Raw genomic sequence first — 19,667 nt, 5'->3', positions numbered from 1 at the left:
AACTGGTTGGCAGGTATTTTGTTGCTGACACAGTTCCTGGCGGCTGACTCCCCTCCATACAGAGAAGGCCTTGGTCCGCTGCCTAGACAGCAGCCTCCCAGGCCAGGAGTAGGGCCCCCTGGCCTTTTCTTCTGAACCCAACACCTGCTTTACACTGCGGTCCTCTCTGCAGGGACCCCTTCACGCTCTGCGAGGAGGGTTGTGCTGATAACCTCTGATGAATTGCCTGGTCCTTTCATGTTTGGGCCCTTCTTTGAAACCCCACCCAGGAGAGAAGCAGGTGGCTGTGGACCTCAGCTGTAGTTCAGAGGGAGCCCAAATGGAAGGGCTCAGATACTGAGACCAGGGAACAGAGAGCAGCAGGCCTCAGGCAGAGAAAACAGCTTCTATGAAAACGCCCCTGAGAAGAAAGCAAATTGAGGAGGAAGCCAATTAACAAGAGCCCTATGTTCTGCTTGTAGAAAGCTCAGAAGTTAAAAGTCTCAGATCAGAGGCTGGCACGTGATAGACACCCCCAATTCCTGTAATTTCCATCTTGGTGGTTTTATTTTATTTAAGATGTTTTAAAATGGGCAATACACTTAAATTTATTCAAAAAGCAGAAGAAATATGTTCAGGTACCCTCAGTAAAGTGTGCTGAGATATATTAAGGTTCACTTCCTCCCCATCTCCATCTACCTGCCCCCAAAACCCACCCCACAGCTGACTTTTATTGCTTTCTAGTGTAGTTTTCTAAAGTTTCTTTATGCAAACATAAGTAATATCATCTTCTCTCTGCTCTTACAACAGCATGTGACCATATTTCCTTCACCTTTTGTTTTTACCTAAAAACACAATTTGAGGACTTTTGAATGGCCTCAGGTTATCTGACTGTGCTTCAGTGGGCAGTCACACTGGACAGAGAGCCTTTTTGCCCTGATCTTAGGGGCCTGAGTTCAATTCTTATTTTCCCTTGAGTGAAGGATGGACAGTAGTCAATCTTGTTAGAAAGCCACCTGTCCAGGTCTGGCAGCCCCCTCCCCTGCTTCAGGTGAAACTCCGGCCAGTGTTTGCCTACAGGTGCAGGCCCTGCAGATCCTGGGCAGCCATAGGTCCCTGCGGACATGTGACTGACTCTCCTGTGCCCACCAGCTGCAGGAGCAGAATGAGAGGCTCCAGGCCTCCCTGTCTCAGGATCAGAGGAAAGCAGCCGCCCAGGCCCAGCGCCAGATCAGTGCTCTCCGTGCCCAGCTCCAGGAACAAGCCAGGCTCATCACCTCCCAGGAAGAGATGGTAGGTCTGTCCCTCTTCCCAGCCAGGCCTCGGTGCCCCTCGACCTCTGCGAGGATCTCCTTCCCTTCTCTGGGACTCACTACTGGCACTGGTCTCATTAGTCAGGCTCATTAAGGAGAGAGAAAGGTCCTCAGGCTTCAGGGGCACAGAATGGTGAGGATGCAGCCTGTCTTTTTCCAGGCCGAAGACGTGCCTGCTGTCCTTAGGGGCTGTGTTACTGGGTTCACACTAACATCAGAGACCATCTAAGGACAGGCACCTGGTGGATACTTGGCTTAGTACTGCATTTAAACCTCACTCTTCAAGGCAGATATTGCTGCTTCCTCATTGTCACTTGACAGATGATGCAACCGGCTGGAGAAGTCAAGTGCCTGTCTTGCATCCACATCGGACACCCTGTAAGAGCCAGGGGAGGATTCAGCCCTGGCCAGGCAGTGGAATACACAGCCTGTGTTCTTTTCACTGTGTCCACAGACATAATTTCCTACCCAATACCCTTTTCATAAGTGAACACCCTCTGGTGAGGTCGTCAGATAAACTGGTATGATGAGAAGTCACTTACTCACGAATGCCTCTCTCTTAAAACTGGCCCCAAGCCTCTGCACCTGTTGCTCAGGCTCAGCTCCCCCTTCTGAGTTCCAGGTCAGCAGAGAAGTGTATCTGCCCTCAGAGGGGCCCCTCTGTGGCCTCAGGTCCTTGCCATGGTTCTGATACCTACTCCACACAGATTCTCTAGGCACAGCACTTCCTGTCACTATCTAGTTCAGTCTTCTTGTTCCTGCACGCTGGCTATTTGTGCTCTTCTGTTTTCCCAGCCATATTTCAGCCAGGTGTCTAACCCCGTCCCTTGCTGCTTTTCTTTTTACTGCACAGCCCCTCCTCCCACCTCTGCAAACACTTAGCTTCACTGCTGTGGCCACCTCAGGACCAATCTGGACATCTCTTCCTTCTGTTATCCAGAACTCTTGTTTGCAAATATTTCACTTAGGAGCTCATTGGTTAAACATGGATTTAGAATAGGTTAATAGGGGGTTATTTTTATTGTAAAAGAGGTGACAGTTGATGGCCTTGGTTTAGCAGCAAAATTATGCCATTGGAAATCCAGGCTGTTTTTCTTTTTACCATCTTCAGTGTGTTGACTTCTGTTCTCCTGCTTGACTCTCACAGTTGCAAGATGGCTGCCATAGCTCCAACCATCACAACCATATTCAATAGAAGAAGTGGATGAAAAGGCCCCTTTATAAGACTTTTGCTTATGTTTTATCAATCAAAGCTGTATTACATGGGCAACTACAGCTGCAAAGAAGGTTAGAAAGCAAGTAATTAGTTTTACAGTCTCTAGAATAGAGGTAGACAAGGGAGGGAACATTTGGAAATGGACATTGGATGTGTCATTCATTGGTAGATAATAAAAAACAACTCAAGCTTAAGCAGAAGAGGGAATTTGTCATTAGGGTAGACAGGGTGTCTCACAGAGTTCATGGCAGGAGAGCAGCTGAGTCTGGGAATAAACTGGAACCAGATACATGAATGTGGTCAGGGGTTTTCCTTTGCTGTGTACCTCTGTTCTGTATATCTGCTGCAATTTTTTTCTTTTATTCTGAAGATCACCTTTCACTTCATATCTGTCCCATGTGGCAAAACAAACAAGCAAACAAGTAAACAAAACCCAAACCAAAACCAGTTGGCTGCCACTGGCTCTTGACTTCACATGTTATCAGTTCAGAGTTCTCCTCCCAAACCTAGACAGTCAGCTCTGTGGGGGGTGGGGGGGGTCACATACTCACAAGCAACTGTCCCATGTGCAGCTATGTGGAAGGAGGATGAAGAGGAGGGGGGCCGTGCAGACAGTTTAGTGACCGTCCACATCACTCCTCCTTCCTCCCAGGGGGCACTCAGCTCAGATGCCCCCGTCGTGGGAGGGAGCCTACCTTGCCCTGGTTGTCCACCAATTGTACCAAAAGTATTGATTGTGTCCCTGTCCCCCTCAGCTTGCATGGGGCTCCTGCCCTTCAAATCACAGTCCCTCTCTGAAGGGGGAGGGCATTCCCACCAGGGAAAAGGCAGCACGATGCCATGCTGGTTGCTGCCATCCAGCCTTGGTGCCACCCCCCTCCCCCCACTTATGGAGATGCTGTTGGGCAGTGTACTTTGAGCTCCTCGCTCCCAGGGGGAGGCACGGAAACAGTGGCTGTCCCTTCTTTATGGTGCTAGGCAGAGGCACTGCTCAGAGTAGAGTCCCCTGCTGGCTGTAACCTGCTCTCTTCCACATCTTTGTAGATCCAGACCATGTCTCTGAGGAAGGAGGAGGGTAAGCCTGCACGGGGTGTTTTGTCTTGTCCTCTTCTCTCTCCTGTTCCCCACCAGTCAATTTGGAGAATGAGGGTGGTGGTGGTGGTGACAGCAGCTCAGGGGACATGTGCTGTCAGGCTCTTCGGCTGGGTGAGGGAGGGCAAGAAGATATTTTCTTCTGGGACATATAGGGCTCCAGCCTGTGGTGGATTCTTACCTGGCCTGCTCTTCTCTGTAGGGTGGTGGAGACATGGGGAAGGGTGAGGATCCTGGGGGCAGTGATGGATGGAGCAGGGTTTGGGAAAAGGTTCTTTCTAACTCATCACGTCTGCGGTTTGGACCATCAACTTTTACCTTGCTCCCAGGGGGTAGCACGTTGTCCCCAAATCAGTGTGAATGTGGCCAGTTTAGGGAGTATGCTGTCTTCCTCTGCTGTGCTGTGTGCGGGAGTGCATGTGCTGGCCTCTAAAGGGAGACAGTAACCGGCAGGGCACTGCCCCTGCCTGGACGGCCCTGGACAGCCCCTTATGAAACCTGGCCCCTCCTGCTCCATCCCACTTCTTCTGTCCTAGCTCTTCAGCCTCCCTTCTGCCTTTTCTTGCAAATCCACACGTCTCTTCCCATCCCCTGCCCCTAGGTCAGACGTTTCTTTCCCAGCTTTGCAAGCAGTTCAGAGAAGCACTGTCCCTGCAGCCCCAACCTTCCCAAGGGCTTCGCCGAGCACTTTAGATTCATGGTCTCGTTACACTGTCCCCACAATTTAATGTGGGCTGGGCATTATCATCCTCATTTTCTAGATGAGGAGACTGAGGCTTGGCGAGGTTCCAGGACTCCCCGTGTTGTGCACAGCTGGTTGGGCAGGGCTGGACTGTGTGAATTCTGGTCTTTCTGGCTCCCCGTGTCAGTGTTTGTGACCATGGCTCCATCCCGGGTGAAGAAACAACCGGAGGGCTTACCCCTTCTTGCTGACACTCATGTGGTGTCCCATGCTTTCCTCTGGGTCAGGGATAGGGTCCAGGGCATTGAGGCCACACTAACTGTTCCTGCTCTTCTCAGGGATCCACAAGGGCCCGAAGGCTATGGACACAGAGGAGGACTCTTCCGAGGAAGGTGAGGTCTTAGTTTCCTTCCCTGGTGTCTAATGCAGGACACAGAATTGTCCTCTTCATTGTTTAGTTTGTGTCTACTTCACCGTGTCTGGCTACTGAAGCTGGGGGGAGGAGAAGTAGGGACAAGGAAATAAGTATTTCTGAAGCCCTTGTGTGTGCCGGGCACGTTACACACAGGCACTAACATGCGATCTAAATGGTCCACCGATGGGTCAGCGACTTGCCCAGAGTCACAGAGCTGGCAGGTGTGTGGAGGCAGGATCTGGAATGGCATCTGATGCGTAGCCTGTCCCGTGTGCCTGTCTCACCTCCTCTCACCTTGGTCATTGTCTTGTGCTGCAGAGTTAGAGGACTCCGGAGACGGACAGCAGAAGGTGCTGGCAGCGCTGAGGCGAAACCCCACCCTGCTGATGCAGTTCAGGCCAATCCTGGAGGACACCTTGGAAGAGAAGCTGGAAAGCATGGGGATAAAGAGAGTAAGATCCCGGGCTACTGTTGTGAGGGCTGCTGTCTATCGTTTAGACACACGATGTTCTTAACCTGACAGATGCTTGATTGCTCTTTACAGTGTAGGCTTATTCGTCTTATTTGTTCCAACTGGGGTGCCTTTCATACCCAGGAACATGAGCCCACACAGCTTCCCCTCACCGCACGGCAGCAATGTGGTCTCTCTTCTCTGTTTCCAGTGGTTTCTTGGGGTGTCGCCCTGCATCCTGACCTTTCTGTGCTCTCCACTCATCTGTTTCTGACAGAGGGAATTTAATTGGTTTAGTCTGCCCTCTGAAAGGGTTCCTTGGGTGAAGTGTCCATCATCAGTGGCACACGTGGCCATGGCACTCAGCAAGTGGCTGTGGGTGAGGCAGGCAGTGAAAGCTATGTCTGGGACCCTCATGCCCGTGTTTAACCAGAGCATGCATTTTATCATTAAAGGCATCGATGACATATTTTATTAAATAAAAACACTAACCTTTGAATGTTTTCAACTACTGTTCCATCTAACTTTGGCCCTATGATCAGATTTGATTAAAACATTTCTTTCTGGGGCGCCTGGGTGGCTCAGTCGGTTAAGCGCCCGACTTCGGCTCAGGTCATGATCTCACGGTTCATGGGTTCGAGCCCCGCGTTGGACTCTGTGCTGACAGCTCAGAGCCTGGAGCCTGTTTCAGATTCTGTGTCTCCTTCTCTTTCTGCCCCTCCCCTGCCTGCACTCTGTCTCCCTCTGTCTCAAAAATAAACAAACATTTAAAAAAATTTTTTAAAAACCCATTTATTTCTTTTTTTAAACTTTTTTTAAATGTTTATTTTTGAGAGAGAGAGAGAGAGAGTACAAGCAGGGGAAAGAGAGAGAAAGACATGGAATCCAAAGCAGGCTCTAGGTTCTGAGTTGTCAGCACAGAGCCTGATGTGGCGCTCGAACTCACGAACTGTGAGATCATGACCTGAACTGAAGTCAGATTCTTAACTGACTGAGCCACCCAGGTGCCCCCTAAAACATTTCTTTCTAACCTTGAATGAATCCTTATGGGCTCTGGGTGGATGTCAAAAGCCCAAGCAACTTCCAGTAGGTCTTGGAAGAAAAATGTTTATTCATTTTTAAGAGAGAGAGAGAGAGAGAGAGAGAGAGAGAGGGAGAGAGAGAATGAGCGGGGGAGGGGCAGACAGAGAGGGAGACACAGAATCTGAAGCAGGCTCTGGGCTCTGACCTATCAGCACAGAGCCTGATGCAGGGCTTGAACCCATGAACCATGAGATCCTGACCTGAGCCGAAGTCAGATGCTTAACTGACTGAGCCACCAGGCGTCCCTGCAGTTCATTTTTCACACATTGTTAGGCACAGAGGACAACCCATCTGGCATGATGGTTATGAGGTACAAATGAGGTACAAAAGGAGCAAGCTCTGGTCTCTGTCCTCACATGAGTGGGGTGGCGGAAGGGCATGTCCCACCTGAGCCCCAGAAGCTGTGATGTTGATGGAGTTGTGCGTAGCCCCATTGCATCGTCTTGCCATGCACGTTTTGATGCAGCTCCCAGACCCTAAACCATTACACTTCCTGCAGCGTGTGCAACCGCTGCCCACCCTGCTCTGACGCTCACCCCATCCTCTTCCAGAAAGCACTGGGTGCTGAGCACAGTGACTCCCAGGGCAGCAGCAGGTGCGAGAGGCTTAGGGGAACTTCTGTCTCCAACGGGGGAGCTTCTGTCTCTTCTAGGATGCAAAGGGAATCCCCTTTCAAACTCTCAGACACCTCGAGTCCCTCCTGAGAGCCCAGTGGGAGCAGAAGGCACGGAGGTTTTCTGAATTTCTGAGTCTGAGGGAAAAGCTTGTCAAGGAAGCCACCAGTAGAGTGAAGCAGAGACAGAGACACATGGCCCCGGCATCCCAGTTGGACAGCAGGGCTCCAGGTGAGCTGGTCAGAGGGCTTGCTTGGGGGCTGGGGCTGAGAGGGTCCAGGCTTGTTTGCACACGAGGAGGGTGTACTTTCTGCCTCCAGCAGGGCATTGCTTGAAAGAGCGAGATGGCAGCATCTTTGCAGGTGACTGAGTCCAAAAGTCCTCTTTTGGGGGAAACAGGGTCAAGGAGTGGGCCCCAGGGTCACCCAGGGAAGCTGGAGGAGAGCCGGCGTTAGAGCCTGTGGTTAGCCCTGAGCTTGCTGCCCCTACTTTGCAGGTTTACTTGCTTTGACCGCAAGTTGAACTTTGCTCCAACAGAGAGGAACACAGTTTCTGGCCCTGAAGCCAGGGATGTCAGTGCTGGGAGAGGGCCCAAGGCCTGAGAGCACTGGGGCTGCAGGCAGGGGCAAAAGGGATCAAATGCAAAGTCTGCTCCAGAGCTATGGGAGGCTGGGCGAGGTCTGCCTGCTGACACACCCTCAGAGCTCAGACTTGGTTCCCTGGGCCGGGTCACAGCCACTGCTTCGCCCCTGGGGGTTGTGACAAGGAAAGGCCGGGGCGGGGTGGGGGTGGGGGCGGGGGGGGTGGTTCTTGGGGAGGATTCAAGTGTGTGACTGGTGGCCCTCCAGTCTCTGTCCTCGGGGAACTGAGGAAGCAAGGGAACTTGTGTTCCTAGGTTTGAGAGCCCCCTGTTTCTAGAGGATTTCCAGATCCACCGAGCTGCTGAAATTAGGGGCCCGGGGGAGGGCTTCATGGGGTCTGAGGCTGTTTGTGCAGTGTGGTGCTGCAGCTCCTTTTCCTCTTGAGTATATACCAGGGGGCTATTGATTGTCTTATCGCCTTGTGTCCAGGCAGACCCAGCCTGAACTCGTCATCCAAGGGAATTTCCCAGAGTGTGGACCACATTCTCTGGGGATGTGAGAGATGATTTTAGTTGGTACGTGGACCAATAATTCTAGAATTTACTAAGGCCGATCCGTGCCAAGCACAAATCCTCTGCTGGGAAACCGGCCCAGACTTGGTGATGATGGGGCCAAGCACAGGGGTGGTGGGTGCGCGGCAGAGAGAGGGGACCGGGAGGCACAGCAGAAGAAGGAAAGCATCCTCTGAGGACAGGCTTCCAGAAGAGGAAAGGTATCTTGCTCCTCCAGGCACCCCCTCCCCTCCAGCCCTTGCTCCTGTGGTCAGAAAACCGGAGTGAGAACCACCCCCTTGCCTGTCTCCCCTTCCCTGGTCCTGGGGCCCTGCCGTCTCCAGGGTATGCCACAGAGGTGTGACGTGAGCACTGTGTTTCCACAGCATTTTGCAGACCTCTCTTTCCAGCTGGATGCCCACGTGCTCGTTTTCTAGGTCCCACGAGTGCTGCATGAATGCTCACCTCTGATCTCCACTTAGATTGTGCCTCTTTTGTTTTGGGGCAGAGCTGTGGGATGTAGCAAGGCTGTGAGTGGCAAGAGCCCTGGATTTGGGGTGGCTGATGACCTGGGTTTGCAGGTACCACTGACTTGCGTGGAGCTGTGGGCCCTGAGTCCCTGGATGTCTTGCAGCCCCTGTAAAGTAGGGAAAACGACCCTCTCCTAAGGCATCTGGGGCCAGGTGGGTGCTGTGGGTAAAGTGCTTAGCTTGGTGTCTGTGTGCAGTAACTGTAGCTATTCTTGTTACTTTCCGTCAGCGAGTCTGTCTGCTTTCCCCTTCTCTCCAGTCTGTTCTTAGAAGGTCCTCTTCTGTGTAAGTGCATTCTCTGAGAGCGGTGTATTTCCAGTGTTTTTGATCTTGAACTGCAGTAAGAAACACAGTTTACCTGTGACAGTCCACACACGTAAGAGTTTTGTGGGAAAGTACTCTGACACTCTGCGATGCCCTTCTCTTACCTTTCCATAAAAAAAAAAAAAAAAATTGCTGATCCTGGCTACCCCGCTGGGGAATTCGGAAAAGGGAGGGGCTGGGTCTGAGTGCTTACCTTTACTTTTTTTATTTTTTATTTATTTTTTTATATTTATATTTATATTTTTTATTTTTATTTATTTTTTCAATATATGATATTGTCAGATTGGTTTCCATACAACACCCAGTGCTCATCCCAAAAGGTGCCCTCCTCAACACCCATCACTCACCCTCCCCTCCCTCTCACCCTCCATCAACCTCAGTTTGTTCTCAGTTTTTAACAGTCTCTTATGCTTTGGCTCTCTCCCACTCTAACCTCTTTTTTTTTTTTCCTTCCCCTCCCCCATGGGTTTCTGTTAAGTTTCTCAGGATCCACATAAGAGTGAAAACATATGGTATCTGTCTTTCTCTGTATGGCTTATTTCACTTAGCATCACACTCTCCAGTTCCATCCACGTTGCTACAAAGGGCCGTATTTCATTCTTTCTCATTGCCACGTAGTACTCCATTGTGTATATAAACCACAATTTCTTTATCCATTCATCAGTTGATGGACATTTAGGCTCTTTCCATAGTTTGGCTATTGTTGAGAGTGCTGCTATAAACATTGGGGTACAAGTGCCCCTATGCATCAGCACTCCTGTATCCCTTGGGTAAATTCCTAGCAGTGCTGCTGCTGGGTCATAGGGTAGGTCTATTTTTAATTTTCTGAGGAACCTGAGTGCTTGCCTTTAAAGGACTGAGTTCCGGGAGGATTTAGTGGGTCTGGGTGGCCCATGTGGTCCTGTTGCGACCTCTGGTGGCAGCAGGGTCTCCCTGCAATGTTGTCTGCACTCCAGCGGCTGCAGCCTGGGTGGGTAGAGAGGATGGGTGCTCTTGGCGAGGTCAGCCCCTAGCACTACACGGGGAGGGTTAAGCTGCTGAGAAGCTGGGCCCCTCTTCATTTTTTTGGTTAAGTTCTTTATTTGTTTTGAGACAGAGAAAGAGAGTGCGAGAGCAGGGGAGGGGCAGAGAGAGAGAGGAGAGTGTGAGAATCCCAAGCAGGCTCTGCACTGCCAGCACAGAGCCCGATGTGGGGCTTGAACCCACGAACCATTAGATCATGACCTGACCAAAGTTGGATGCTCAACTCACTGAGCCACCCAGTTGCCCCACGGGCCCCACTTCAGACCTGCCGACTCCTGTGGGACTCCTGGAATGATGGCATGACCCTGGAAGACCAGCTGCTCTCCTGGTCTGTGCTAGAACTGTGGGTCCCAGCCCTGAGTCTGGCCAGCAGCAGGACTCCTGCGGTGGGGGCGGTGGTCATATTTGCGCTGGTTATCATGGTACGCTGCGACAGACTGACTTGTCCATTTGTAGTGTGCTGGAGCCTGTCTCTACGTCCTCTTCGGGCTTGAAGACCCAGATGCTCATGCCTTGGAACTTATTCCCATCTGTGTTTCTAGTCAAAAGCCAGCAGAACCCACTGGCCATCAAAGAGGCCCAGCCAAAGTCCAGGACGCTGCATGTGGCATTGCCATCTAAGCCAGCAGAGCCACCCACGACAACTCTTCAGAGCCGCAGCAGCCACGGTCCTGGCCTGGCTCCAGTGCCCACCCCTACTCCGCGCCCCAGAGCACGTGGGCCCTCCGGCACCTCTGCTTCCTCAGGGCCCGGGCCGAGGTGAGCCCCGGACTCTGCACTCCCCCTGGGTTTTGGCAGTGGCTCCCAGCCTCAGGCAGCCCTGATCTGGGCTTCCCGCAGGCTTCTGCAGACAGGTGAGGGGCAGAGACAGAAGTGAACAGGAGAAGCCTCAGTTGGGGTCCATCCTGAGACCTCACGAAGAGACTGGGGTCCTTTGCTCCTGGCCAGGACAAACCCACCCCTACCTTCCCCATCTCTTCCTTAAAAGCCTTAGTTGCCACGCCGGAAAGGCTGGGTCCTCATCTTCTAACAGAGTTGCTGGTGTGGCTGCTATGCTCCAGAGTGACTCCTGGCTATCATCTGGGCCCAAGGAAGGAGCAGGGGTGACTTGGGGCAAATCAGACACGCTTGCAAGTGGTGAGGTTTGGCTTCCAAAGCTTTTCTGGCCCACGTAGCCCTCATTTCTTCTTGTCCATGACAGTACACCCCCATTCAGTTCTGAAGAGGACTCAGAGGGCTCTGTGCAGCGGACATCTCTCCAGCCCCCACGAGGTCCTTCCAGGATGGGGCCCCGGCCAGAGGACAACTGGGACTGGTCTGACACAGAGACGTCGGAGGGGAGTGCCCAGCCCCCTGAAAAAGGCTCAGGTGGGCTGGCTTCCTCAGGTGAGTGATCTGGGACCACTGAGGTAGCCCTTCTCCAGCCCAGATTTCTCTAGTCCTGGAAACACTCTTTTTCTTTGGGTTCTCTGATTTGGCAACTCATTGTGACTTGGAGAGAATGACTGTCCCTCCCATCAGGTATTTTCCTGTGGTTGCAGAGACAGTAGAAGAAGGATAGAATCTGAGTGAGTTTTATTTTGCCCCTTGTTTTGTCATTGAATTGCCTAACTGTTGGAGGTTGGAGGAGCTCACTCCTTTTGTCCTCCACATCCTTACCATTAGAGAATGAACATAGTGGCCAGACAAATGGAGATTAAAGTGTTGTTCTATTACTGGAGATAGTGCCTAGTAATGCTAAGGCATAGGCTTCCTCTCAGAGCCTGATTGGCTCCTGAGGCCAATGTGGGGACCCCCTCCAGCCTCCCCAACCCAGATTCTCACCGTACTTGTGGCTATATGGGGTGGGGTCAGCAAAACCGCAGAGAGGGCTGAAGTATGCCGCTGTGGGGACAGTCCAGCTGGCCTCCAAACGCAGTCACAGGTGCAGGGAGCATATCAGAAAAAGAAAGATGGCCAGGGGATGTTGCAGTCCCTCTGCTTGGCTACTCCAGTGGATAGGAGAGGTAAGAAAGTGGGGGGGGGCGCTGAGAGGGTGTCCATGCTCTGCTTGCCCAACCTGGTAGAGGAGGAATGCCTTCATACCACGCATGAGGTGACGTGTGCCACACACATTGTCACTGATGTCCAAACTAAGTCTCTGACACCTTATGTTACTTGTTCAAGGTCCCAGAACTAATAACGTGAAAAACAGATTCTGTATTATGTTTTTGAAGTTAATGTGTTGGTGGCATTTTTTTTTTACTTGAAAAATAAATTTTTCCCAGAAAGAACTGCCTTTAGCCCTTTTCCTAATTTTGAGAATATCCACACAGTCTTTTATGCTTCTTGAGTTCATTAGTACCAGATCAAGGGGTGGTGGTTACCCAGCCAACTATCGCTGCAGTAAAAGTAGCCTCCAGGGCAAACCTAGGTTACAATGAACATTTTGAGAGATATAGTTGGTTGTAACACATGCAGTCTCACACAAAGAAAGTTTTTGTAACAAAAGAGTAATGAAAAGTGTGGTTTTCCAGCGAACCTTAAGATGGAGGGTGACAGCTTCAGAAGGTCATAGTGAACCTTCACAGCAGGCTGACTCATTGCCACCAATGGTCTTAGGGACATAGTGGCATTTTTACAGGAAAGTTCTTTGCCCTTTTCAGCAAAGAGATTTAGCAATTTCACTTGATGAAAAGACATCATAGAAATTTGAGTTAAATGTTATGATTAACTGGAATGGATATATCCATTAAACTTGTCACTTTCTTTAAGATTTTTAGAAAAATATTTATTTATTTTTGAGAGAGAGAGAGAGAGAGAGAGAGAGAGAGAGAGAGACAAAGTGTGAGCAGGGGAGGGGCAGAGAGAGAGGGAGACACAGAATCTGAAGCAGACTCCAGGCTCTGAGCTGTCAGCACAGAGCCTGACATGGGGCTTGAACTCACCAACCGTGAGATCATGACCTGAGCCGAAGTCAATTGCTTTAACTGACTGAGCCACCCAGGCGTCCCTAAACTTGTCACTTTCTATCTAACAGTGTACTACAATAACTAATTGAGCATTTTTCTTCTGTAACGACTAAGTCAACTCCCATTCTTTCAAGATTTTCTTTTATTTTTTTCTTTTTATGTTTTTTAAATTTATTTTTGAGAGAGAGAGAGAGAGAGAGAGAGAGAGAGAGGGACAAAGGATCCGAAGTGGGCTTTGCATTGACAGCAACGAGCCCAATGTGGGGTTTGAACTCATGAATCGTGAGATCATGACCTGATCCAAAGTCGGATGCTCAACTGACTGAGCCACCAGGCACCCCTCTTTTAAGATTTTCTTATAAAACTGTTAATGGAAAGGCCTGCAGCTTCTGGCTTCAGTTGAATTTTCTTTTTCTTAATTTTTTTTTAATGTTTATTCATTTTTGGGAGAGAGAGAGAGAGACAGAGTGTGAGCAGGTGAGGGGCAGAGAGAGGGAGACACAGAATCCCGGAGCAGGCTCCAGGTTCTGAGCTGTCGGCACAGACCGTGATGTGGGGCTCGAACTTGTGAACCACGAGATCATGACCTGAGCCAAAGTCGGATGTTTAACCGACTGAGCCACCCAGGCACCCCTTCAGGTGCATTTTCTAGCCAAGGCTTAAAGAACATGGAAATGAAGAGTTTTGTCTTTTCAAAGTCATCAAGTGGAAACTTTGGAATATAAACCCAGATCTGAACAACCTGTAAATTCCATGCTTTTAATGGAGTCTGCAGAACTTTATCTTGTCCATAGCATATTCCAAGCCTGCCAGTCCATCAGAATCCACCAGAAGTAAATCTTTGGAGAAGTACCGATGGCCACCAGGTGGGGCAATAAGATGGAAAGGTGTTAGAAGTGGGAGTCAGGAGTCCTCTGATAGTTTGGGTGCTGTCACTTGTTACCTGCTTGTGTGAGGGGTTTTGGTTTCTTTTTTATAAAATGAGGTATCAAGACAAGACAATGAGAAGTGAGGAACACAGTGCCTGGTACATAGTGGCCCTTAACAAACATTTCTTGAGGGGCGCCTGGGTGGCTCAGTCTGTTAAGCGTCCAGCTTCAGCTCAGGTCATGATCTCACCACTCGTGGATTCGAGCCCCGCATTGGTCTCTGTCCTGATGACAGCTCAGAACCTGGAGTCTGCTTTGGATTTTGTGTCTCTCTCTCTCTGCCCCTCCCCTGCTTTTGTTCCATCTCTTTTTCTCTCTCTCAAACATAAATAAACATAAAAGAATTTAGAAAACAAACATTTCTCCAATGAGTCATTGAACCAAGGGCTGTTGGAGCCCCAGATGGCTGCTCAGAGCCTCAGACGGTTGAATCCTACAAGGCCATGGTTAGCTCCCTGCTTCCTGGCCATTCTTGAGATCTGGCCATCCGCCATGGTTTACCATGTCACCAGGAGTCTGTTGATAGTCTTTGTGCCTTGCTTAGCCCCCCTTCCTGCATGGAGTTTGCAGAAAGCCTGTCTGGCCCTCAGTCCTTCTGTGATGATTTATATTTATGATATTTCTTCTCATCTCAGTGCAGATGTTGAAGGAGGCTGTGTCTGCACGTTAGTCTTGCTTTTCATGTACCAAGTGAGCAGAGGTTCTGCCTCTGCCTCCCATTTGGAGAGAAGAACAGCTTTCTAAGCCTCTGTCTGCAGCCATGTTGTTAAGTGCAGTTATATTTTTAGGATGGTCAAAGCCGCCTTTTTCTGGCACCCATTGGCCTGGGCCTTCTCTCTATCTTTGCCCCTCTTCTTTGTGGTTACCCTTTCTTCTTCCTCCTGACCCTTCTCTACACTCCCTCTGTCCACTCCAGAGCCTGGTCATGACCTACAAGGATGAGGCATTCATTCTCTGGAGTTCTCCCTCTGGTTGCCTTCCAGGAACCCTGGTGCAGTCGCTGGTCAAAAACCTTGAGAAACAGCTGGAGGCTCCAGTGAAGAAGCCTGCTGGAGGGGTCAATCTGTTCTTAATGCCCAGCGCCGGCCCACAGAAGGCTGCCGTGCCAGGAAGGAAGCCCCAGGTAGGGTGCAGGACTCTTGGAGGTTGCCCTGCCATTTCCCACAGAGCCAGCTCTGAGTTTGGGGGCCTGGGGTGGGGTCTAGTGAGTGTCAGCCTTGGCCCTAGTGGGACATCACAGGTGACCTCACTGTCTCCTCTGCCCCTGCCCAGGTGGAGGGGTGGACGCTTTCAAATGCTTTTTTTTTTTTTTTTTTGTATCTCTGTTGACATTAAAAAGCCTTTTGGTCCATTATACAAGCAACTGCTTGTATAGGTCGCTTCTCCTGGTCACTCACGCTCCCATTTCCTGCCTCTGACACAGCCTGGACCTGACTCTGTGCCCAGCAGCTGGTAGTAGCTGCTCTCCTGGCTTTGGTTCACCCCACCACAGGCTTCGCCCCCTTCCTTCACTCAGCCGAGGCCCCCAACACCAGGCTGAGTGTGGAGCAGACTTCTCCTCAAGGGCAGGCATTGGAGTGGGCGACAACATATAATGGGAATATTTAGATATTTCATTCTCAATATTCCAGGCCATTCCTCATCACTAAGAATGCCTTGGTGGCCTTGCCTCTCTGAGGCTCTAGCTGCTGTCAGACTTAGAGCTCAGATGCTCAGACTCCCCAACATTACCGTTCAGATGCCCTCCTCACTGCCTCCGGTCAGGGAGTAACTCCCATGTGCCCGTTACTTTCTGGGGCAGAAACATTTAGAGCTCTCGCTACTTCACATTCCTGTATCACCTTTTTCAGTCAAAAAGGTGCCTCCTGGGATGACCAGAGCTATTGCCCTAACGGTCTGAAGTAGTGGGCAATCACTTTCTTAGGAGACCATGTTCTTATTACATAATGTGCTTGGTTTATTATGCAGCCCATGTGCATTGGTGAGTATCTAGTCCAGGTGATTAAAATAAATTTGCCCCTTTTTCCCTGGGGAAAGAGGGTCAATATCCAACAGCAGGCTTAGCCTGCTGCCCTGGGCCCAGGGTGGTTCTGATTGCTTGGCTTTACGTTCTGGGAGAAAATGCACAGGATGTTCCTATCAAAACCCAGGTAGCCCTCAGTGCCAGGGGGTGGGGCACTGAGAGCTCTGAGGGGTGACTGTGGCTCAGGGGTACCCCCGGGCTCTTGCGTTGGCTGCAGCCCAGACCCTTTCCAGGCTGACGGTTCCTGGTCCCCAAGAGCTATCCTCCTGCTCCTTTGGTCAGGGTATTAACCAGCCCCGCAGAAGCCATCTGAGGGCAGGTGGGGAGGGACTTTAGCCCCTGCTGCATTCAGGAAAGTCAAGGCTCTGGGCGTTCAGCTCCATCTATGTGGGGGATTGAAAAATCTAGACAAAGTTTAAATAAGAGCAGCCTGAAACAGGTTTTCAGACAGGGAAACATGAAAAAGCAGGAGAAGGAATGTCTCCCAACTGCTTCTTCCAAACCTGCATTTTGTCCCTGTGTCTGTCCAGCATTTTCATCCTCCCTTGTCAGAATGCATTTTCTTCTCCCCCCTTACTTCCCTGCAGCTTTCAGATGATGAGACTGACTTGGAGATCTCTTCCTTGGAAGATCTCCCCCAGGACCTGGGCCAGAGAGAAGAACTGAAGCCCCTGTCTCGCTCAAAGCCGCCGGAGAAGTTTGGCACCAGCCCTTGGAGCCCTGGCCGACCCAGGGTCCCTGGCTGGTGATCCCACCCCAGAACCTGGCTGGGGCCAGCTCAGGGTGCCCTCCGCCCTCCCCCCCCCCCAACACAAGAGGCTACTAGGCCGCTCTTGTCTTCACCAGTAACTGAGAGGTCTTCTCTGGAAGAGAAGGTCTCTCTGGAGATAAACAGAGCAGAAGGGGGATATAATTTCTCCTCTCTTGCCTGTGAGGAGGGGTCCTGTTTCAGAGCTCCAGGGTCACCTGGCTGGGTGCTCCCAGTCCTATGGTTTGAGAAAGGGTTATAATGAGCCCTTTCCTCCCCCCACCTCCATGTTCACTCCAGACTGAAGGAGCCACTCGATCTTTGTGATGTATTGTCAGTCTGTGGGAGTGCTGTGGAGAGGAGCCTTACTTGGTGTCCTTCTAGGGACACATATGTCTCAGTCAGTCATTCAGTGATTGATCCAAAGTCATTTACTGAGTGCTTGCTCTGGGCCAGGTCCTCCAGGCTCTCCCTACCTTGCTGGGGTGCTGGCAGAGGTGAGTGGGGCAGAAGTACTGGGTAGTAGTCTAGTGACAGAGATTAGGGTGTCATGGGAGCATAGTGAGGGCCACCCAGTGCAGGCTTGGGAGATCTTGGAGAGACTCCCAGAGCTGAAGTCTGGCTGTGCTTGCTTATGGGTGGGAGAGAGGGAGGGAGGGCGGGCCGCCTGGCTGGGGCCTCATGCCCAAAGGACCACAAATTTAATCTTTGACATTATTTCTAAAATTAGGTTGTATATGTAACCACTGTATTTTTTTTTATGTAAAAGGTGTTAATTTATCATATGGAAACATTTAAATATAGCACAATGGTTATAACTCGCTTGCGTTCATTATTTTTGGAGCTTCAGCAGGGGCACAGGGGGGCGAAGGCACCTGCACCTGTGTTGTGGCAGGTGCGGTCCATTGGGATGTGGTTGCCAACGTGGGGTAAGGAGGGCCAGAGCTTTGCTGGGCTGAAGTGGGAGGAAGCAGGATCGGCAGGGAGAACCCTCCGAAAGCAATGCAGGTCCCATCACCGTGAGAGCAGAGGGAGCAGGAGGCAGGAGCAGACAGGGAGTGGCGGGGGGGGGGGGGGTGCCCAGACTGCCGCTTGGGGCTGACATCTCCACCAACCCAGTGGGAGCTGCTGAGCAGGGAGTCCCTGTTGGGCAGAAACGGCCAGGCCCTGGAGTCCGCACCCTCTCGGCCTACTTCATTGCTCGTAGTTGAACAGCAGTGTTTTGCCTGAAGGGAGACCCATACCTGTACCTCGCCGATAGAGGACTCCAAGTTCATCCGCCCACCTAGCAGAGACGATGATCAAGACTTCGAGCATGCAGCAAAGGAAGGGTTTAGCGAGCGGCAGCCAAACAGGGAGACGGGAGGACAAGCCAGAAACCGCTCTCTGAAGGAGGAGAGTCAGGGCAATTTAAAGACAGACTATAATGGGGCGCCTGGGTGGCTCAGTCGGTTAAGCATCCAACTTCAGCTCAGGTCATGATCTTGCGGTTTGTGGGTTCGAGCCCCGTGTCGGGCTCTGTGCTGACAGCTTGGAGCCTGGAACCTGCTTCGAATTCTGTGTCTGCCTCTCTCCTGCTCATGCTCTCTGTCTCTCAGTAATAAATAAGTGTTAAAAAAATAAAGACAAACTACAAGAGGGCTGGGTAAAAAGTTGCAGCTGTACTTACTAGTCTACAGCTGCGATGGGTCGCCTAGAGTTACAGGTTTCAGGAATAGTGTCCCCAAAGTCCACATCCCCAACACCCAGCCTCGACCGCTATCAGCTCAACTCACGGGCAGTCTTGCTCCATCCGTCTCTTCCCCTGCCTTGGGTCCCTTGCCCTTCCCTGCCCTCCATCCAGTCTATGTTTAGCCTCTGGGTAGAGGTGCTGCTACCTGGCCAGGCCTGAAGTTCTGGTGGGAGGAACCAGGGGAAACGAAGGAGGAAAGGCTTTGCAGAGGGCAAAGGGCATCTGGGGGCGGGGTGGGCTTGGGGGCTTGTGGTACCAGGCTGCTCAGCGAGGCCAGAGCACAGCTTGTGAAGGGCCTTATGTGGGACTTGGGGCCAGTGCAGCCCTGGCCAGCTGGAGGGTGAACTCCCTTTGTGTAACTCACACCTTTGAGTAGCTGAGGACGTGTGCAGTGGATGATCCAGTGAGTGCGTGAGGGGGAAAGGGGCAGTGAGTTGGGAAGTGCGGTGGGCTCACCCCCCTCCCAGGATTCTCCCAACAAGGTCATGTTTTCCTAGTCACTGGGTTTGGGCAAGGGACATGTAAAATTATGGTGCTTCCCACCACCTCCTGGTTTCCCCCCACCACCTCCTGGTCTCCCCCCCACCAAGTCTTGGTCTCCTGTAGCCCCGACATATGTCTGATGCCAGCCCCTATATCACACACGCACCTTGGGGGTCTCTGCTTTTTGGCCTCAGGGTGGTCTCTGATGCTGTGGGAGGTCGTATAGTCTTTGCAGGTGCAACCCTGAAGTGCCGGAAAGCTGACACCAGGGCAGCCCACGACCAAGGTGGGAGGGTAGTTGTTGAGTAATCGTTCCAGCCTTCCCATGCAGGGGTGGGACAATTCCAAGGTTTCTTCCATGGTTTCTCAGCCCCGATGGGACTGAATCCCAGTTGCTTGTAGCCGTTACTACTTATTAGTGCACCTTTATTGGCCTTTCTCCCTGCCGTCTCATTTTTTTCACTCTCTCACTTCTGCGTCTTCAGAGCACCTCTGAAATAAATTAACCTGTTCCCAAGTCCTTGCCTCAGGCTCTGCTTTCAGGGGCAAGCCCAAGTGAAATAGATGTATGTGCATATGTGTTTGCATGTGCACATGCGCACTAGTGATAATTACCAATGGGAATGACTCTGTTCCTGAATGTTCACTATTAAGTTCTCTGTTTCCAAATGTGTTTTTCTATCTACTTTGGAGGGTAACATATTGGTTTTGTATTTCTATGCTGTTTATTCCTCCCCACTTGCAGATACATTTTAGAATGTTTGGCAAGATTTATAAGAACTTTGGAACATATGTGTATTAACCAGTGTTCTCCAGAGAAACAGAGGCAAGAGGGTATAGGTATAGATACAGATATAAAAGGGGGATTTGTGATAGTAATTGGCTCCTGTGGTTATGGAGCCCGAGGAGTCCCATGGTCTGCCATCTCAGGCTGGAGAACAACGAAA

At 51.1% G+C, this 19,667-nt stretch overlaps 1 protein-coding gene across 1 annotated transcript in view; it reads left to right on the top strand.

Annotated features, from left to right (window-relative positions):
• DZIP1L (DAZ interacting zinc finger protein 1 like) overlaps nt 1-16,793 on the top strand; it is a 38,779-nt gene extending 21,986 nt beyond the window's left edge. The window contains exons 8-16 of the mRNA XM_047099588.1: nt 1,132-1,272; nt 3,553-3,583; nt 4,621-4,674; nt 5,016-5,149; nt 6,884-7,076; nt 10,397-10,613; nt 11,056-11,240; nt 14,718-14,857; nt 16,345-16,793. Coding sequence (XP_046955544.1) covers nt 1,132-1,272; nt 3,553-3,583; nt 4,621-4,674; nt 5,016-5,149; nt 6,884-7,076; nt 10,397-10,613; nt 11,056-11,240; nt 14,718-14,857; nt 16,345-16,506 — 1,257 coding nt within the window. The 3' untranslated portion in view covers nt 16,507-16,793. The remainder of the gene's footprint in view (nt 1-1,131; nt 1,273-3,552; nt 3,584-4,620; nt 4,675-5,015; nt 5,150-6,883; nt 7,077-10,396; nt 10,614-11,055; nt 11,241-14,717; nt 14,858-16,344) is intronic.
• Nucleotides 16,794-19,667: the final 2,874 nt, after the last annotated feature.

This window comes from Lynx rufus, unplaced genomic scaffold, assembly GCF_022079265.1.
Source record: "Lynx rufus isolate CCGP_SWC_20201006 ecotype Redwood Valley unplaced genomic scaffold, mLynRuf1.p SCAF_5, whole genome shotgun sequence".
Classification (NCBI taxonomy): domain Eukaryota; kingdom Metazoa; phylum Chordata; class Mammalia; order Carnivora; family Felidae; genus Lynx; species Lynx rufus.
This window is presented reverse-complemented; position numbering and strand designations above follow the sequence as displayed.